Source organism: Gymnoscopelus braueri, assembly GCF_963280865.1.
Source record: "Gymnoscopelus braueri genome assembly, chromosome: 19".
Taxonomy (NCBI): Eukaryota; Metazoa; Chordata; class Actinopteri; order Myctophiformes; family Myctophidae; genus Gymnoscopelus; species Gymnoscopelus braueri.
In genome coordinates, this window is record NC_137621.1 from 12,381,265 (window position 1) to 12,398,389 (window position 17,125).

Here is a 17,125-nt window from a genome sequence, read left to right on the forward strand (position 1 = left end):
GCGGTTTTCCCGAGGTTGGTAACCGAGTACATACAGTGTCATGAGTGTCCAGGTGAAAGAGCGGGTGAAATCTTTTTTTGTACAACCTCCCAAAGTTTATCAAAGACAATTATAAGGGTAAAGAAAATGAAGCAGATGATGCTTTTCTTGTGCAAGTACAGAAACATTACAGACAGCAGCAGATATAGAATCACAGTCTCTTGTGCAGGTGAGAAAAATCATTTAGAAGCAGATAAAACAATGTGCAAGTGCGAGCACAACGGCGACCATCACTTCCTAGGCATTTTGAATACTTTATTATTTACCTTATTTATTTAGTCTATTAATTATTTATTTGGCATTCAATCATTTCTATGCCACAGTGCCATCAGGTTGCGGTCACAAAAGAGAACCACAAAATAGAAGTTGATTAACACATGTTTAGGCCTGTCACAATTATTCTATAATGGCCTAAACGCAATTATTTGAGATAGTCGCAATTCTTTTTTGCATAATCGTTATAATCGTTTCCATGTTGAAAATGTTCATATATTTTCAAATATTTTCCTAACATTGCGGAAACAGACAATCATATCAAATCTGCCCTTTGAAATGTTTGTTTACAAAGCCTAAAAGCTGGGAGTGAGTTCCACAGTGAGGGGGCAGCCGCCGAGAAGGCCCTGTGTCACCCCAGGCTCGCTTAAATGTCTGTAGTGGAGTCGCAACATGGTGACAGATGAGCTCATTGTGGCACCGTTACTCGTTGCTGCTTTTACTTATTCAGCTACCGTACCTGTTCCATCGCCATAGGGCTGATAGATCAGTTATCACCCTCTTATGTCTGTTTTATCACTCTCCGAGTCTCCGCCTTGCCCAGGGCAAATAAAGGCCGGGTATATATGGTTATTTCATAGAATGTAATATTTCAGCTGCAACACCCAGTGAGTCACTTTCTACAGCAACTACTACTAATGAAAAAAAAACAGCATTCTTAACCCATTAAGGCCTGCAGTTCCGATTTCTAAAAAACTCATGTTGCTATATATCAGTGGTTCTCAAACTTTTTCATGTCAAGGACCCCCAAAATTATCTATCTATATATTATCTATTTGGCCGCCGACCCCCATCTCAAAATGTTTTGTTCCAGGGACTCCTCCAGAACCAAAGATTTGAGTTAAAAAAAGGTTGGTTAAAAAATGTATATTCAAAGATTTGCAAAAAAAATAATTAAAAAAAATAAAATAGCCAAAGTATAAAAAAGTGTTTTAAGTGGTTACACAGATGCGGTCCCGGTTTTAATGGGTTAAAATATAGTGCTATAGCTAAAAACGAAATCTTCATTTGTACAGTAAGTCTTCGAAGGTTGATTAACTGGCCGTTGACAGCTTCACAGCCACGACTATGAATATAAATGTGAATAATCATGGCTGTGCTCCATCCATCCCACACACACCTCCTACACGCTGTGTTCAACATGAGCCTGGGTTTCCACAGAGACAGATCCTCTCACCACTAAGATGACTGGAATAAATAAAACATGTCTCTGCAACATGTGAACTCTCACTGGTAAAATGTCAGGTTGGCCTGACAGAAACCTTCAGGAGAACGATAGAAGTTCATAGAATAGAGAACAGTTTCGACATAATTGTTGGTTTGGTGAGGTGTGTGGCTGCGTAGGTGGACAGAAACAGTTCTTTTTCAACGATCAAGTGAAAGAAAAGCTTTTTGGCAAAACAATCCATGTTAAAATACTTTAATCCAACGACCTTGTAGTGTTGAATAAAAGCTCTGGTGGGGATCAAGCAGAGATACTGTAGCACTGAACCAACTCTGGTCTAAACAGACTGTAGATCTGCTATTTTTGGCTAATGTGCCCCACCACACAAATATTTGGCGGACCCCCCCTGTAGTAACTCTTGAGAACCCCCTTGGGGTCCCGGACCCCCTGTTGAAGACCCCTGTTATAGTGTGTATTGTTTCAATGTACAGATTATTGATTTTTTGATATTATACCGTTTAGACTGATGATAGGTTCTTGGTTTGCCTATGATCCTAGATTACTATTTCTATGCATTTGAGGTATTACCTCGTGTTTACCTTGCTTACCGTTAGTCACTCTGGATTAAGAGCGTCTGCTAAATGCCTAAATTGTAAATTTGTCTGAACCACCCCCAGGTTAAAACAGCACCGTACGGCCGAGCTGAACCAGCCCAGTTTGAAATAAGTAGCTCATTTCCTCCAGAACCCGCATTCCTCCGGGCTAATCTAGACCAGGAAGTGAACGAGGCCTCACCAATAGTGTTTGTTTAAGAGACGGCACAAAGGCAGCTATTGAAGGCAGAGGTGCCACGCAGGGAGGCTCAGTGTGTGTGCGTGTGTGTGTGTGTGTTGAAGGCAGTATATAGGTGCCACACAGGGAGAGAGGAGAGATACAGTAATGACACCAAGGGGGCTACACCGGATTAGCATTCCAGCAATGTCCTGTGTATATTATTGTAATAATCATAGTGTGTGCGTGTGCGTGTGTGTGTGTGTGTGTTTGCATTGACTGCATGCATATGTGTGTATGGCAAAAAAAAAGGTAAAGTAGTACAAGAGAGAAACACGACAGGATGGCCAGAGTGCACGTTGGCAAATGTTAACTTGTGAGGGGTCGTGTCCATAGAGAACGCCTTTTAAAGCTAGGAGGAGCGCTATGGTGGATATCATGTCCATACGGTACCAGCGCGTCGTTACCATAGAAATGCATGGCAGACTGGTGCTGGCAGACTGGCGCTGCCAGCTCAAAAGGCATCTCTGTGGACACAGCCCCTTATGTAACGCCTAACTAGTTCACTTCTTACTATGGAACATTCCTCGGTGTCAATGTCACCAAAAACTGCTGAGTGTGTGTGTGTGTGTGTGTGTGTGTGTTTTTATGCATTCCAAGAGGGACACGTTGATGAAAGGTGGCAGGTCCAATCACAACCTCTTTAGGGAAACACCACATGAGAGACAATCACAGTAAACAGGACGTAGAATGACACCAAAGCAGATGTACACACTTTAGGGGGGTGACGTCACACACACACATACACACACAGTTTTCAGTTGTCTAACAACTTGTTGACATTCATTGTCACGTTTCAACTCGTATTAAACACAACAAGCTGATGTCATCATCACATCACATCTCTCCATGCTGATGGAGTCATCACGACTAACCACTTAAATAAATCTAGCGTGCCTCCCTATTATGGGCGTGTCATAATAGGCGAACCTTTGGCGTAAATAGCAGTATAAACTCTAGAGTTATACTGTAAGTCAGGGGTGGGCAACTTTGATGAAGGAGAGGGCCACTGTATTTCCACACTCACTTCAGGGGGCTACATTGCATATATATATTTTTTTCCGTAAATTAATGCCGTACTTTGTCATTCTAGTATGTCACACAAAAGTAGCAAAAATAGCTAGTCTACAAGCTCGTATATCTTGTAGATCTGCTATTTTTGTCATTTTTGAATTGGAATCCTGAATTCTTTTTTGGTATTTTTGAATTGGAATCCTGAAAAGTAAATTTTTTATTAAATTTCAAATGCATTTAGTTATACTTATTTAAATACTTATTTAAGTTAACTTTATGAACTTAAATACATCGGACATTAAACTAATAATATAGGCTGAAATAATTAAAGCGGGTCATGTTTGCAAGTTTGGAATTGTAACAGAAATCAATGTATCAGTATTATGTATTCTATTAACCTGTGGGCCGCATTAAGTGAAGGTGAGGGCCGCAGTTGGCCCCCAGGCCGCCAGTTGCCCACGATTTGACAGTGCACAGTGTCACAGATTTACAACAGATGGATCATTAACCCATTAAGACCCAAAATAGCAGATATACAAGCTCATAGCGCAGCAACGAGTGCCGCGCTATGAGCTTGTAGATTTGCTATTTTGAAAAATCGAGAAAATTTGTGCCAATCCTTTGAATATATGTATTTTTAAAGTGAACATTTGTAACTCAAATCTTTGTTCTGGGGGGTCCCTGGAAAAAAAATATTTTGAGATGGGGGGGGGTCCACGGCCAAATATATATAAATGTTGGGGTCCTTTACATGAAAAAGTTTGAGAACCACTGATATAGCAACATACATTTTTTCAAAAAGAAAACAGTTAGGTTTAAGAAGATATTTGTAGGATCCCCCCAGAAGCCAAGATTTGAGTTAAAAATGTTTTGCACATATTCACGATTTTTCTAAAATAGCAGATCTACAAGCTCATAGCGCTGCACTCGGTGCCGCGCTATGATCTTGTAGATCTGCTATTTTTGAATAGCCCAAAGATGCATTCCCGGTCTTAAAGGGTTAAACGACTTGTTCCATCAGCTCATGAACCCTGCAAAGCTGAATAATCCTAGTAATAGTTAGCGAGGTGCAGAGAGGTTTCTGTAGCTCCAAGGGGGGAAGAAATAAGTTGGAATGACTCAATATTCTTTCAGGAAAAGGTGGAACATTCCTGAACAGCTGCTCAAGTCTCTCTTCCAGGCAAAATGAAGCTGAAGGTGCAGGCCAGCCAGAGAGAATAGTTTCCATCATTCCCTTTATTCTCTCTCTACCACTATACTCTGTGGAATGGCCTCCTGAGTCCCTTCAGCCCTAAATTCTGAAGAATTACGTCAAATCCTGGCTCCATCTTAAAGGGATAGTTCACCCAAAAAAGATTGTTCGCATTCCTAAGCCAATAATTTGATGACCGGCTGCGGTTCCGGTAGGAGACACAAAGAGTCTCCTTTGTGTCTCCTACCGGTACCGCTGCCTACCGGTCCGGTGGACATCAAATTATTGGCTTAGGAATGCGACAAAAACAAAAAAAAATGCCATGAATTCAAGTCTCCATGTGGTGACTAATCGATAGAAAAAAAGTCATTTGGGGGTGAACTATCTCTTTAACACTAACTAGTCATAGTTAGATCCCTACCCCGGATAGCCCACTCTGCTTTTGGATTCTTCTCTTAGGGTACCTCTTGTCCTATATGTATTGCTCTCAACTTTATATGTAATTTTTTCTATGTTTCATGGTTGTTTGTGCAGTATGTTGTGTGTTGTTCTATGTCTCAAGGCTTTTTTTTGCATAGTCCACGTTGGCATTTTCCTAATTAATGATTAATGATTTTTTTAAACTGCCAATAAAATATTCCATCTATCTATCTTTCCTTTCCTTTCCTTCTCTCGCACACACACGCACACATATTTATACACACACACTTATTTGAGGTCTAGACAGAGCAGTCTAACTAGACATTGGCAGTGATGGGGAGACGAAAGCTCCAGGTATTTCTGGGAGACGGTCTGAGTTGAGTCACTTTGAGGAGTGAAGGCCAACGCACGTCAGCCAAGTCTCAAGTAGAAGCATTTTGGTGCTCAACAGCAAGGGACGGGATATAAACAAGTGGTGGAAAAAGTACTAGCATTTTTTACTTAGGTAAAAATATCAATACTGCAATGTAGAAATACTCTGTTGCAAATAAAAGTCCGGAATTAAAAATTTACTTGAGTAAAAGTCCAAAAGTATTGGTATAAAAATGTACTTAAAGTACCAAAAGTAGAAAGTAGCCATTATGCAAAATGTCCCATTTCACACATTTTCAAATCTATAAAATGTATTAAAATGTATTAAAAGAAATAGCAGATCTACAAGCTCACAATGTGTCGTGGTGCGACACATTGTGAGCTTGTAGATCGGCTATTTTCAAATGGTCGAAATGTATATAGGGCTGAAGTGGGTAATGTATGTTTCTAAATCTACGAAGTAACAGGTAACTCAAGTTTTCAAATAATTGTAGTGGAGTAAAAGTACAATATTTGCCTCTGAGATGTAGTGGAGTAGAAGTATAAGTACTGAAAATTGGAAATACTCCAGTAAAGTAAAAGTACGTAAAAAGTGTACAAAAAGTACAGTACTAGAGTAAATGTACTTAGTTACTTTATACCGCTGGATATAAGCAAAAGAAACTTTTGCCTGCTGGGTACTTCAAATAGACTAGACCCAAATAAAACACTGGAGCACTTATTTGGATTGCTTCATTGACAAAGGGTGAACGGTGACATCGCACCGATCGCTTAAAACCGCAGCGTTTCGTTTTTCCCGGTCTCAGGAGGGCTGCAGACAAACGGTCGGCCTCACCGCGCGGTGGAGGAGAAACCAAGCGAAACACACAGACAGACCCGCAGACAAGCAGACAAGATCTCTCTGCTCCTCCGGGGAGGAGGGGAAGAAGACATTAAATAGGTCAGTGCTAACGGAATGGGATTCTCCTAGACAACCCAGCCAGGCTGTACCAGAGAGAATGCCCCAGCACCAGTGTTGCCAGATTCTTGTGACAGAAACAAGCAACCAACCAGGTCTACGAAAGTCTACAAGCCCAAAAGAAGCGACTAGGCCACATGAGCCACACATGTAGCGGTTTTCCCAAAATAAATCTTGGGGAAAAAATGTGTCTTGTTTTTTGGAAACTAACTCTTATGCGGGGATCCCTGGCACAAAATACTTTCAGACAGGGGGTCCGCAGACAAATACATATTAATTTGGGGGTCCTTGCATGACAAAGTTTAGAACCACTGGTTTAAACAACATTAGGAAGCAAGCCCAAATAAACAACTACACTTTAGAAACACGCCCCCAAAAAACGCAACCACCAATATAAGCAAAAACAAGGCCAAAGTCGCTTATAACAAGCAGACATGGCAACGCTGCCCAGCACCATTGACTCACACACCAACGAATATTCACAGACTCCCTGAAGGGGGGAACGAACACGCGCGCACACACACACACACACACACACACACGTGTGCACACGATCATGAAAAGGTCAGGGGTTGAGCAGACACAACATGTCTGTCTGAGACCCAGGTTCCCCAGACTACCTTCTAAACAACATGGGTCTATATATCGTCTGTTAAAGCAGCACTGTGTTGCTTAATGTAGGTCATTTTCTCTCTGTAATTGGCCCAATTATAGCCCTCCTAAGAGTGACAACACATCTTACAGAGACAAGAGTTCGGAAAAAATAATCAAAGACATACCGTTAACCTCTTCATACATACAAAAACGCACCTGGGGGTCCGGGGATAAACGATGGATAGTTAGGAACCAAATGGACCATGTGGCTGGAACTATGAGAGTGTGCAAATGGAACCAAATGGACCCCTAAGTACACTCTCAGAGTTATGGTAGAGAATGCAGAGGTTCTCAAAGTGGTTAGAATTATTGTGATGCTATAGTAACTACTTTAGTTGAGGACACCCTGGAACCCCCCACAAGGACCCCTGGGGGTCCCCGGACCCCACTTTGAGAACCAATGCTCTAACACACACACACACACACACACAGAATCTTCTTACCAGGTGTTCTTGAGTAAATGGCCACTGAGCCGCTGACCAGGCCGACGTACAGACAGTGTCGCCGGTAGACCAGGCTGGTGACGGTGGACTTGTCGGGGGTGAAGAAGTGCTGCAGTCGGATCTTCTTGGATCGCTGGCTGCTCTTATACACGATGATGCTGAAGAACACAGGACGAGAAGAACCAACAACCAGAAACCCGGGGTCATTCCATCTCCTCTGACCAGTGGTGGAAAAAGTACTCACATTTTTTTACTTAAATAAAAGTATCAATACCACAATTTTGAAATACTTTGTCACAAGTAAAAGTCCGGAATTTAAAATGTACTTGATTAAAAGTACAAAAGTATAGGCATCAAAATGTACTTAATGTACCAAAAGGAGAAAGTACTCATTATAAAGAATGTCCTATTGCACAAGTTTTCAAATGTATAAAAATCTTTTGAAAATAGCAGATCTACAAGCTCACAATGCGTCGTGAAGAGACGTATTGTGAGCTTGTAGATCGGCAATTTTCTAATGGCCGAAATGTATATAGGGCTGAAGTGTTTAATGTATGTTTTGTAATAATAATCTAAATCTACAAAGTAACTCGTAACTGAAGTTTTCAAATAATCGTAGTGGAGCAAAAGTACAATATTTGCCTCTGAGACGTAGTGGAGTAGAAGTAAAAGTATTGAAAATTGCAAATATCCATGAATTCAAGTCTCCATGGGGTGACTAATCGATAGGAAAAATAGTCATTTTGGGGGTGAACTATCCCTTTAAGTTGAATCGGGCTAAACCTTGCCAAAATAATGGAGTCACAAGTGACTTGGACGCCATAGACTGGCCACATGAAATACGAGATCCACGTGGAGCCAGGCTGTTATTATCAGACTCCATCATTTCATCAAGTCAACGAGTGGGTCTTTTAGTGGGTATAACGTGCATCCATGACCATGTGATGCGTACCTGCCCTCTTCCATGCCCAGACACACGGTGGGGGTATCCACGGCCTTCACGTGGTTGGCGTCGGAGGCTGCGTCTCCGTTCTCCAGGCTGTGTTCTGTGGGGACGTAGGCCATGCAGAGGATACGGGACTCCACGTTGAAACACTCGGTCACCTTGGGGCTGGAGTTCTGCATGGCCACGATGGCGATCTGTCCCATCTGGTTGGTACAGCTCGCCACCTGCATACGGATGAGGTAAGCATGCACAGTAGTTAGTTAGTTAGTTGAGGAATTACATGTATTTTAGATGTTGCCAGTAAAACAAAGCATGATTTTAAAAGACAGATTTGTCCAAGAGGAAATCGATCTATCGACACTTAAGTACAAGGTAAGGTCACAGATGATTAACCCATTAAGACCTGAAGCCGAGTCTAAAAACGTTCGTGATTTAAAAAAAAATAGCAGATCTACAAGCTCATAGCGGGCACGATGTGCTTGTATATCTGATACCAACCAATGTGCTACATATATTATCTGCTATATTTATTAAAGCTAAAATAAAAAATCACACCCTGTGTGAAGTGGGCGGTGTCTTGCTAGCTAATCACAATACTGAATGGAGTCAACCAATCATGTACAAAAGATAAATACATTTATTGAAACACTCTTTATGATGGACGAAACCATAACTTGAAAAAAACAAATTTTTGGTTTTTTTCAAGTTATGGCTTCTTATATAGGGCTATGCACATGTGTCATGTGACACTGGCCAATCACAGTCCTGAATAGACTGTGATTGGCCAATCACAGCGCAGGATAATTGTACAAATTTCCTGGGCCCAGATCACAGCGCAGGAAAATGTACATTTTTCCAAATCTCACTTATAGGGGCGGTTTCACCGCCCAAAAAATGACAGACGCTTTCCCGGTTTTAACGGGTTTAAAGGCAATAAGCCTACAGCCGTCACACTGAATGTGTATATACAGTGTTAGGGTTAGTACAGTATAAACAGTATAACAGTATAAAAAAAATCACACCCAGTGTGAAGTGAGCGGTGCTATTTATGAGTTATTAATTTCATCATGCATCTCGGTAGCCAATCACAGCACGTCCTGCGAAGTGACGTGCTTACATTTTTTACATTATTATTCATTTCATCATGCGTCTCGCTAGCCAATCACAGCGCGTCTGCGAAGTTTGAAGTTAATTTCATCATGTGTCTCGCTAGCCAATCACAGCACGTCCTGCAAAGCTTAGCCTATGGGCGTGTTTTCCACAGCATGTCGTCACAGCGAAAGACACATTTTCACGACGGAAAGAAAAACTTTCACCACGGATGGGTCCTAAACCCTCTTATAGGAGCGGTTGCACCGCTCAATACAAATATACAGTATGAAGTACTGTAAATAAATTGATTATATAATCATAAATGCATCTGCATTAATCAGATACCTGTCTGACTGTGTCTAACCAGATAATAATTCAAGTGCAAGCACTGAAGACTGATTTAAATGAGCTGATTCTGATCTCTGTTTAATGAGTCTTCAGTCTTCTGTGTGTTTATACTTTGATTTCTATGTGGTTACAAACAGTTGTATAGCTATAGGATACAGACACATTTTAACGCCACGTGTAAACAGGATTACTGTAGTGATCAATCATGAATTACAATTTAGGCAATTAGCAGATGGAAAAGGGAAAAGAAAAGACAGATTCATACTCGTAGCAGATGCAGAAATAAGGCATAAATGTCTCACCCAGACACAGCCATGGCCCAGAACTGGAGAGTCTGCTGTGCTCTCTGTGTTGATGTGAGGTTCTGGGTTGTGGACAGCACACTCCACCTGAGACACAACATGAAGGAGAAGCAGAGAGAGAAGGATCATCAGAAGTCAAGTCATTCAGTAGTTTCTACTACTATGGCAAGGAAAGGGCCTGAACCCATGTGCAGTGTCTACACAGTTTTTGGTAACCTTATTGTCGAGTTTTAGGTAGTTTTGGTTTGTTTTGGGTGATTAGTATGACCGACAAAGGGTTGGTGTGTGCCACTGCCAGGGAGTTGCAATTGTTGGCAGAAGACAGTACTTTGTCTTGGTTCAGACTACTGTCAAATCTGCATTGTTTCTCAAATCTGATCTTTAGGACTGACTGTCCACCAGTGTTAATTTTGTCTTTTGAATAAAATCCCATTTAGTTTGTCATATTTTAGTAATCTGATTTTTTTTACTTTTCTATAGTTGATTTAGTCTACTAAAATCTGTTTTGGCAGGCCTTGATGGCGTCGTAATGCCTGATTTGTAGACACAAATAGCAGATCTACAATCTCACAAAGCGTTGTGAAAGACTAGACTGCTTACCAGAATGAGGATTTGAACATAAGATCCAAACAAAGCTTCACTCTATTCACTTCACCTAAGTGAGTCTGTAAGAGAGGATTGGAATTGGGCACTGGATCTAATCACTGGTAGATTGCAATACACCTGTGGACACCCTGCTGGTAGAAACTCCACCTCTTGGGAAATGTAGTTTTCTCCTTTTTTTTAGTATTGTAGGCATAAACTGTAAAAGAAGCCCTGAATGTTATATAATAGAGAAAAAAAGAGGAGTGAGGCAATGACTATAGAAAGAACAATACGACAATTAACAACTAGACAAACATTATTATTATTATTATTATTATTACTATCATTGTTATATGACACATCTTAAGCCCTTTTCACATACGAATTCTGGAGAACAGGAGAATATCAGATGTGTTCTCACATAACTGTGAATGGTCTGTTTGATAGTCGTGGGGGTAGTAGATGCACACGTTAGCTACTCCCACGTAACAGCATGAGGAAGATGGAATGCGATATTCTTTATTCATTTCCTTGCACAGAACATGACAGGTGAATTGAATTACTTGACATACACTGATGTATCTCCCACTGATGCAACCATGCAAAACACAAGCTACATAGAGCCTTTTTCCTCCTAATGTAGACAACAAATGTTCGCTTTAACAATTATATATTCAAAGATTTGCAAAAAATCTCCATGATTTAAAAAACAATAGCAAATCTATAAGCTCATAGTGCGAAATTCGGCAGCATATCACCTAGTTCATTCACACATTGCGTTGTGTGGGCTGATGTGTGAAAGACACTTATCATTACAATGTTAATGTTTGTTGGGAAGCTGCTCATCAGAAGGTAGTAAGTACAGACAGCAGGTGTTGAACTGCCACAGACAACGCACATTTAAAACCTCTGTGGCCAGTACAGGGATCGAACCCACGACCTTGGCATTATTAGCACCACGCTCTAACCAACTGAGCTAACCGGACAGAAAAATGAAATGCAGCTCCTCTGACATTATGTTTAAAGGTGACATGTCAGGCGGATAGGATGACATTTTGTTGTCGTCGGGCAGAAACCTTGTACCGGTATATATGTTCAAAACCGTTACTTTTCAGGAAATGGTCAAAATAACCTGTGTTCCAATGGATCCAATGTAGTTATTATTTAGTAACAACAAGCTCTTGTTAATACTTTTCATTGGTTAAATATTTATAAAACCCACAGACAGACTTAACCTGGCATCCCTATTTTGGGCATGTCAGTATAGGCAACAAAAAAAATAGCACATCTCCACCTGAATACACGTCCCTACATACTGGAGTGAACTTGTAGATCGGCTACTTTTGAATGATAAAATAGGGCATTCATTTATTAAAAACATAAAAAGAAGAAATATGGAGAGACAAGGTGTCTGCCTGACAGCAACGATATAGATATGTATAGGTGCTGCTTTATCAGGAGACCACAGGATCAAGTTGTTGAAGTACAACCCATCTGACATAATGTTATAACAATAATTAATAGAGTACAGAAGTCCTGACGTCACTCGTCCATCCCCCGGTTCGTAAAGTAATTTCGCTATGGAGAATAACATTGGGTCATCTTAGAATCGTCTCATATAAGAATTGTGGTCCAAAAATAAACAAACTGTCTCGGCGATATTGTCATGGAGGTGGCTCTGTATCGTTTATGATAGTCAGTCACTCATATTTGAAACAGTCTGTTTCTGGCGAAAATGTAACTAATTCGTCGGAAGTAACATTAGCGTTTTCTCACCGTCAGTTGATGCTTCATATCCATAAGAGTAAAACCGCCGGGATCATTTGTTTATTTTTGGAACACAGTTCTTATTTGACGCAATATTAAACACGTCTATGGGAATTCAGAACGGGGGGGGGGAAAACGCAACCAGGGTGCGATTAGTCAATCAGTTTTTACCGCACGCGAAAAGACGCACGAATCGAACTGGGTTCGATTGAAAAAAAAACACATCGCCGCATCGCATCTCCGCACGGTAAATTCGGAGCCGGTGTGCATGAGGTCATTGAGAACCATGTGTTCATTTAAAAAATGATATTGTCTGTTTTTTCCATGCGAAAAATCGCACCCTGTCTGCAAAGGCCTTAAATTACGTCAGACTTCGGTGCTCAATAGTTCTTAAGTTGGGTAATCATAATAGATAAGGAGCTCACGCACTTTCTCTTTATCTCTGTTCCTGTCCTGCCTTGTCATGTCTAGCTTAGCTCTATGACTCACAGAAGACATGACTCATATCTTACAGCCACCTCTGCACATGTATATCACTGCTCATTGCTGTCGGTCAGAAAACCTTGTATCTCCATATTTCTACTACTAGGGTGGCACAGAGGGCCACGCTATGAGCTTGTAGATCTGCTATTTTGTTTTAAATCATGAAAATGTGTGCAAATCTTTGATTACGTCTTTTTAAAGCGAACATTTAATTAACTCAAATCAAAATTTTCACGATTTTTCAAAAATAGCAGATCTAAAAGCTCATAGCGCGGCACTCGGTGCCGCGCTATGAGCTTGTATATCTGCTATTTTTGAATAGCCAAAGTATAAAATAATGGTTAAAGTGGTTACACAGATGCGTTCCCGGTTTTAATGGGTTAATGCCCTATTTCGTCATACTACAGTGTCAAACAAAAGTAGCACAAATAGCCGATCTACAAGCTTACGTGTCGCATCGTAACGCATTGTAAACTTGTAGATAGGCAATTTCTTTTGTAGTTATGAATTTCTTTTGAATGAAAGTAAAAGTGGTAAATGTGTGTGTTTTTTTATATATAAATATTGTGACTAAATAATAACTACATTGGATCCACTGGAACACAGTTTGTATATCGTCTCTGTCGGGTGGAAACCTCCTAATTATGTCCGAAACTGCTACTTTTCAGGTTTCAAATCCAACAGTGACAAAAGTAGCAGATCTACAAGCACAAAACGCGTTGCTTCGTGCAGTGTTCCGAATTTGTGGATCTGCTACTTTTGATATACTGTATTCTCTGTAGCTATGTGCTTAAAATGCCTAAACTGTAAACTGTTATCTATATCAGATAAACTATATCAGATAGATCTGCTATTTTTGAAAAATTTGAAAATTTGTGCAAATCTTTGAATATCTATTCTTTAAAGCGAACATTTGTAAATATCTTGTTCCAGGGACACCCAGAAGCAAAGATTTGAGTTACAAATGTTCGCTTTAAAAAGTATATATTCAAAGATTTGCAAAAAAATGCATTTTTTTTTTTTTTAACAAGCTCGGTGCCGGCTATGAGCTTGTATATCTGCTGTTTTTTTAATAGCCAAAGAACTGTGATACTGCCTGGTGTCAGCTTGTTCTCCCAGCCTGCTGCTTGCCTTACAGAGAAGTAATTCAACTGACTCACCAGTCAGTCACCACTCCTAACAATAGACAGCTCTGTGCAACACAACAAAGGATTATGTAATTCACAACAACTGCCTGTAGTGACAGCTACACAGTCAGGTCAAAGGCCATGACGACTCAGCGTCACAGAGCAAGAAAAGAGTGAGTCAGCCTCTCAAAAAGCTCCATGGCCAATATGGGGATCGAAACCCACGGCCTTGGCGTTATTAGCACCATGCTCTAACCCACTGGTTCTCAAAGTGGGGTCCGGGGACCCCCAGGGGTCCTTCGAAGGGTACCAGGGGGTCCCCAGCTAAATGTATTAATAAAGCGTCACAATCATTTGAACCCCTTTATCCATATTTTATACTTTGGCTATTAAACAAGACTAGGAGACCTGGTTCTGCCAGACCCAAAATGAAGTCCTAGTATGTAACACACCTACAAACAAACCACTTTATAACTGAAGTTCATGATGTCATGAATAGTTCGTGACGAAAGGGGACGTCAGGAACTTTTTTTTGGCTGGGGCCGGAGGACAAATGACCCCTGCCCATGTATGGACGAAACAGATACAAAGCCTCATGTAAGCCCGACCCCTTGGGTCTGGCAAAAATAGCAGATATACAAGCTCATAGCACGGCACCGAGTGCCGCGCTATGAGCTTGTAGATCTGCTATTTTTGAAAAAACGTGAATATTTTTGCAAATCTTTGAATATATGTGTTTTAAAGCAAATATTTGTAACTCAAATCTTTGCTTCTGGGGGTCCCTGGAACAAAATATTTTGTGATGGGGGTCCGCGGCCAAATATATATCATTTTCAAATGAAAAAGTTTGAGAACCACTGCTCTAACCAACTGAACTAACCGGCCTGATACCATCACATATTCATACAACGTGAAGATGTACTGAGTGTATATTCTACAACTATCAGCTGAACAGAGAAGCTATACATTCCACTTGTCTAAATAAATCCAGAGGTCATTGATTAGCAGGGCCGGTTAGCTCAGTTGGTCAGAGCGTGGTGCTAATAACGCCAAGGTCGGGGGTTCGATCCCCGTACTGGCCAAGGAGTTTTTAGATGTGCGTTGTTTGTGGTGATTCAACTACTAGCCTCGTTCCCAACCTTGCTCATCTGCGAAGAGAAAAGCCTGATCAAGACCTAATGCAGAGAGTGTTTATATGGGCGGGTCTTCCGTCTCCCCCGGAAACGATCCTTTTCGACGAATCACAACAGTCGCTTCATTCACGGAGAATTTAAACAGATTTGTAAAGAGTCAACGTAATTTCCTTGGGCGGTACTTCCGCCAAATTACGGTACTTCCATTTAGACACTCAACCAGCCAGGTCTTGCCCAGCGTGTTCAACCACTACCTTCTGGTGGATTCTGCTGCCGAAGAGGAGGTGTGTGTGTGGGTGGTAGAGAGAATGTGTGTGTGTGTGTGTGTGTGTGTGTGTGTGTGTGGGAGGGAGAGACGAGACCCACCTTGAACTCCTGTAGTTTAGACATGACCACAGGCATCTGCCTCAACAGGAGAGGGTGTTTCTGTTTCTTGATCTGATTGCAATCCTCCTCCGCAAAGAACCAGCCTTGCATGTTGTCCTCCTCTGTTAAACACACACGCACGCAGCCACACACACACACACACACACACACACACACACACACACACACACACACACACACACACACACACACACAATGCCCTAAGTAACACAGTAATTATGTACATTCTCAAGGTTCGACGGTGCATGATGTTGGAACTGTTCATTTGCTGTATTCACAATACAGTCAATTCTTGCAGTTGCCGTTTTTCGGCTCAGCCTCGTGTAGCCTATCCTGGTCGATAGCAAGACGCTTTGTGAAGCCCTCATCTTCCACAATATAGAGATCGGATGCTCATCCGTCACGATCATTTTGACAAACAACCTGAACCACACTTTCTGAACCACGAGTGTTGTCGCACTTTTTCGGAGTCAAAGCCTGCATTGATCCTGCATTGATGTTTGCTGTGAAGTAGTCCGATATCATCACTGGTGCTAGCATTGCTCTACGTTCAAATCTCCCATTCTGCCTTTTAGTCTTAGCTTAAAGGGATAGTTCACCCCTAAAATTACTTTATTTCTATCGATTAGTCACCCCATGGAGACTTGAATTCATGGATATATTTTTTTTTTTGTCGCATTCCTAAGCCAATAATTTGATGACCGGCAGCGGTTCCGGTAGGAGACACAAAGAGTCTCCTTTGTGTCTCCTACCGGAACCGCTGCCTATCGGTCCGCTGGTCATCAAATTATTGGCTTAGGGATGCGACAAAAAACTAAACAATATCAATGAATTCAAGTCTCCATGGGGTGACTAATCCATAGAATTAGTTTTTAATTTTTTGTCTTTGCTAAATGTTTAGCCTTTTAATTACTTTTCTCCTAATGAAGTTGTTTATTTTGATTTGTTTTGTAAAACGACTTTGGTACCATGAAATGCGCTACAGTATATAAGTGTGATGTATTATTATTATTGTATTATTACGGCCCGGGTCTTAACCACTGAAACCCTTCATTGACTGGATGTAGACATATTAGGACTCCTCCTTATTTCCCTCTACAACAAATGTCTGGCTATTTTCGACATAGCGGCATGTTGAGAGTTTGCAGATGTGCTTTTTTCGCTGAATGTTCGTCCCAGAATAGGGACACTCATGTGGTTCAGAACACGTCGTATCGCGACGTGCTGTGAGCTTGTAGATCGGCTATTTTCACTAGTTTGGGTCCCGGGGGGAGACATTACATTTCTCTTTTGGTTCCCGAGCTAAAAGGTTTGGGAACCACTGATTTACAAGCACACGCACAGCAGATGTCACATACCTAAAGCCAGCTTGGCCATCTGCAGGTTGCTGATCCACGACTGTTTGACAGCGGGACTGAAGGTGTTGAACACGGCACTGAAGAACGTAGGCCTGCCGGACCTACAACAACACAGACACGCTCAATTTACAAAACACCATGAAATCATAATTCATCATGTCATTATACATCAAAAAGCTTTCTGCACACCTGGCTGAGATTTGGCAACAGGTATACGTTGTGTGGAGCGTAGAGAA

The 17,125-nt window shown here is 41.2% G+C and overlaps 1 protein-coding gene across 2 annotated transcripts in view; it reads right to left on the reverse strand.

Moving 5' to 3' along the window:
* Positions 1-17,125, reverse strand: part of arhgef10 (Rho guanine nucleotide exchange factor (GEF) 10) — a 235,584-nt gene that overhangs the window by 24,572 nt on the left and 193,887 nt on the right. For both annotated transcript variants that reach the window (XM_080413203.1, XM_080413202.1), the window contains 5 exons: positions 16,890-16,990; positions 15,511-15,632; positions 10,050-10,136; positions 8,314-8,531; positions 7,362-7,519 (listed from right to left, as the gene is read on the reverse strand). In XM_080413203.1, the coding sequence (XP_080269329.1) occupies positions 7,362-7,519; positions 8,314-8,531; positions 10,050-10,136; positions 15,511-15,632; positions 16,890-16,990 (686 nt within the window). The remainder of the gene's footprint in view (positions 1-7,361; positions 7,520-8,313; positions 8,532-10,049; positions 10,137-15,510; positions 15,633-16,889; positions 16,991-17,125) is intronic.